The 3,138-nt window shown below is 30.2% G+C and overlaps 1 protein-coding gene across 1 annotated transcript; it reads left to right on the top strand.

The window, feature by feature from the left end:
- Positions 1 to 837: 837 nt before the first annotated feature.
- On the top strand, positions 838 to 2,850 carry LOC120349978 (neuronal acetylcholine receptor subunit beta-2-like). Its single transcript, XM_039421718.1, has 3 exons — positions 838 to 876; positions 1,797 to 1,906; positions 2,439 to 2,850. Exons 1-3 carry the CDS (start codon positions 850 to 852, stop codon positions 2,563 to 2,565), a joined length of 264 nt encoding a protein of 87 aa, XP_039277652.1. The 5' UTR covers positions 838 to 849; the 3' UTR covers positions 2,566 to 2,850.
- Positions 2,851 to 3,138: the final 288 nt, after the last annotated feature.

The raw sequence follows: 3,138 nt of genomic DNA, 5'->3' as shown, positions 1-3,138 counted from the left end.
TTTATTCATATAAATTGAGGTCAAGATTATTATTCTTTAGAATAGTATAGGACAATATACGACAACATAAGTTTATATAAAAAAGGATACTGTCTAGAGTAATGCTTGAGTTAAGTTAGATTTTGATCAGCTTATTAGATAATATGATTAAGTATGTTGATGGAGAATGCACCAATGGTACTTCTAAATCAAATATGTTGAGGCTTAAAAAATACATTTTTTGCAATTACGACAGAAAAATTAGACCAGTGCTTCATAACACTAATCAGACTACAGTTGAAATCTCCCTGTATCCAATTTCAATTTATTTGTTAAGCTATTCTAATCATCAATGTGCCGTTTTGAAAATTGAACAATTAAAATAATTGAATATTATTGTTAGAATATAACATCTATAAAATTATAAAGTGATAAATTTTTAATTTCTCAATTATAGAGTGATTAATATGGAAGTAAGTTGTAATTTGGATTACAAAAAACTATCTGTCGAAATGAATTGTCTATGAAATAGAATATGATAGAATAATAATTGGTTTGATTTTTATGATTTGACGTTGAATTAGCCTACATATCCCACATTACATTATATCTTCCATCATTAAGATGTTGGATTTTTTGAGTTCAAAAAATTAAATTTAACAGAAGTGGATAGGATATTGTTTTAGGTGCAATGAAACATTTATGGGCCTACTGCAGAGACGATAATGGTTTGAATCTTAATATAGGCTTATATATATATATATATTATAATACTTGGCATTAAAGCTTATTATAATATAGCCTAATAAAGTGCTGGGAAATGTTTGTTTGAACTAATTGTTCTATTTACAGAATGAAAAATATCATACAATGTCCCTCACGTGCTGGCTTGTGATCGTAAGTACAATTTCAATGAATTGCGAAATTCAATATTTTTTTATTGAATTATTTGGCTATATCTGGTTGAATTAGACATGGTACTTACCGTATTGGAGAATCGATCTTTTTTAAATTACGATGCTACTCTATTATTGGAAATTGAAAATTTTTTATAACTAGTATGACAAGAGTTATTATTTCTATTCTCTAGCAATAGCTTATCGTCGAACTGTGTTGCCTATTAGCGTTCTCAGCCAGGTATAACGCTGCAGCGGTGTTCGGGTCATGAGTTTTTGATTCCCGATCGAATGGGATTCATCTCTCATGATCTCTCATTCCAACTTCACATGAAATTACCAATACCTAGGCCTATATCATACCTCATAATTGTCGAAAATTGAAAAAAGTAATATCATATACATCAGAATTAGCAAATATTAAAAAATATTATATCATACCTCAGAATACCTATCATAATATCATATCTCTATCAAATATTTGAGAAATAAGATTCACATCTCATACTTTAAACTTCAACCTCCAATTTTTCTCGATTCTGCACATATATGTAAGATTTTTATCAATCAACATGAATCTATAATAATTTTTTATTGCAGAATTATTACGCGCTAGGATAATTTTCTCCCTTATACCGTAGTCTATGAGACTATTAGTAGTCAATTTCAATGAATATATTGTATAATATTTAATAACAGCCTGATAGAAATTATATCGTTTCTGAAGATGTTAATGAAACTTCAATATCTGAATTCCATTTTTTCTCGTTACAAGATATTTCCCATAATTCACTCCCATCCCCAAAAACAAGAATATAATTATACAGTAACGACAATTAATCCACAATACCACGATATATTTGTTGAGTTTTCCTCATCGCTTATTAATATAACATCTCAAATGGAATATATTAATTACAGAAATTGTATGATGAATTTCTCAAGTGGGATCCCAGTGATTTTGAAGGATTGAATGATTTCACTACGGACACAACATCGATCTGGTTTCCTGATCTGAGCGTTGTGAACATGTAAGTTCTCCAATTATGTTCACTAGAATTTGAATGACAAAATTATGAAATGGGTAATACAGTGGATACAGCGCTCAACTGAAGAAGTTATTCCTGAGATGTGAGTGAGATCTATATTGGATCGAGGGGCTATCACAGTAGGTGTTTGATACTTCTATTTTTTTAATCACATTAATTCTTCCAAATGTGAGTAACCTACTAGAGCCGACAGGATTGAATACAGCCTGTCAGTAACAATAATTCTATCCTATTTTCTTATCTTATAACTTAATGAATTGAATTCATACCCACCTGGAAGGTTTATTGGCAGGAGCAATGAATGGTATTAACCAGTGTCTTGAATACCATCATCAAATTTTTCAATATTGATGATGATTTGATACATCATTGGTAATATCAGAGCAATCATTTTATAGTGTTGAGGATATTGAGTTATATTGTCTTGGAGGTAATCAAGATCCAGTTGAGTACAAATTGAAACATTTCTTAAACATTTTGAAGGAGGAGTTTGATTCTTCTTTTATTTTTCCAGGAAAAGTTCCATGCACTACTATTATCCACCTGGAGTGGCAGTGGTATCTCCTAATGGGGAAGTATACACCGAAAGCTTCCCTTATTACCAGAGCACCTGTGATTTGGACATGACAAATTGGCCATAAGATGTTCAAACGTGCAGCTTCTTGCTTGCTTCCAGATAGTTTGTGATGAAAGAATTGGATTTGACATTGCTGAATGTGGTGAGTACTAGCAATATTATAATTAGCAAATTTAATTCAACCTTTTTCCATTTTTTGAGAAATGAACATATTCTCTTTTCAAAATACAAAGAACCCTGCAAATATGATATTGTGTGCAACTGAAACCTTTGATTGATTTGATTCAAACAGTCTGGAATTTTAATAATTGAACTAATAGGACGTTGACATACCGTAATCTTTTCATATCTCTCAAAAATCTTAAGATACAAAGAGGATGCAATAAGGATCAGATATGTAGGCCTATCCTTATTAATTGTAACTACCAGTAAATCGATTACATACCACTTGTGAAAAAACATCTCATCTCTGAATCAATCAAGAATTTTGTGTTTTCAGCAATATATCACCTGTATATATACTATTTCTAAATTCTGTCTTGATAATAGGTAATGATCATTAGAAGACAATTCAAAACAAAATGTTCATCCAAATATATGAAAGAAAGGTTTACTCAAATTATTTTTTTCCAAATTA

This window comes from Nilaparvata lugens, chromosome 2, assembly GCF_014356525.2.
Source record: "Nilaparvata lugens isolate BPH chromosome 2, ASM1435652v1, whole genome shotgun sequence".
NCBI lineage: Eukaryota > Metazoa > Arthropoda > Insecta > Hemiptera > Delphacidae > Nilaparvata > Nilaparvata lugens.
This window is presented reverse-complemented; position numbering and strand designations above follow the sequence as displayed.

Excerpts from the sequence above, each read along its gene's own strand:
- LOC120349978 (XM_039421718.1), top strand. The coding sequence starts at position 850 with ATGTCCCTCACGTGCTGGCTTGTGATC. Across the intron at positions 877-1,796 it reads TCACGTGCTGGCTTGTGATC|AAATTGTATGATGAATTTCT; the intron begins GTAAGTACAATT and ends TATTAATTACAG. Across the intron at positions 1,907-2,438 it reads GATCTGAGCGTTGTGAACAT|GAAAAGTTCCATGCACTACT; the intron begins GTAAGTTCTCCA and ends TTATTTTTCCAG.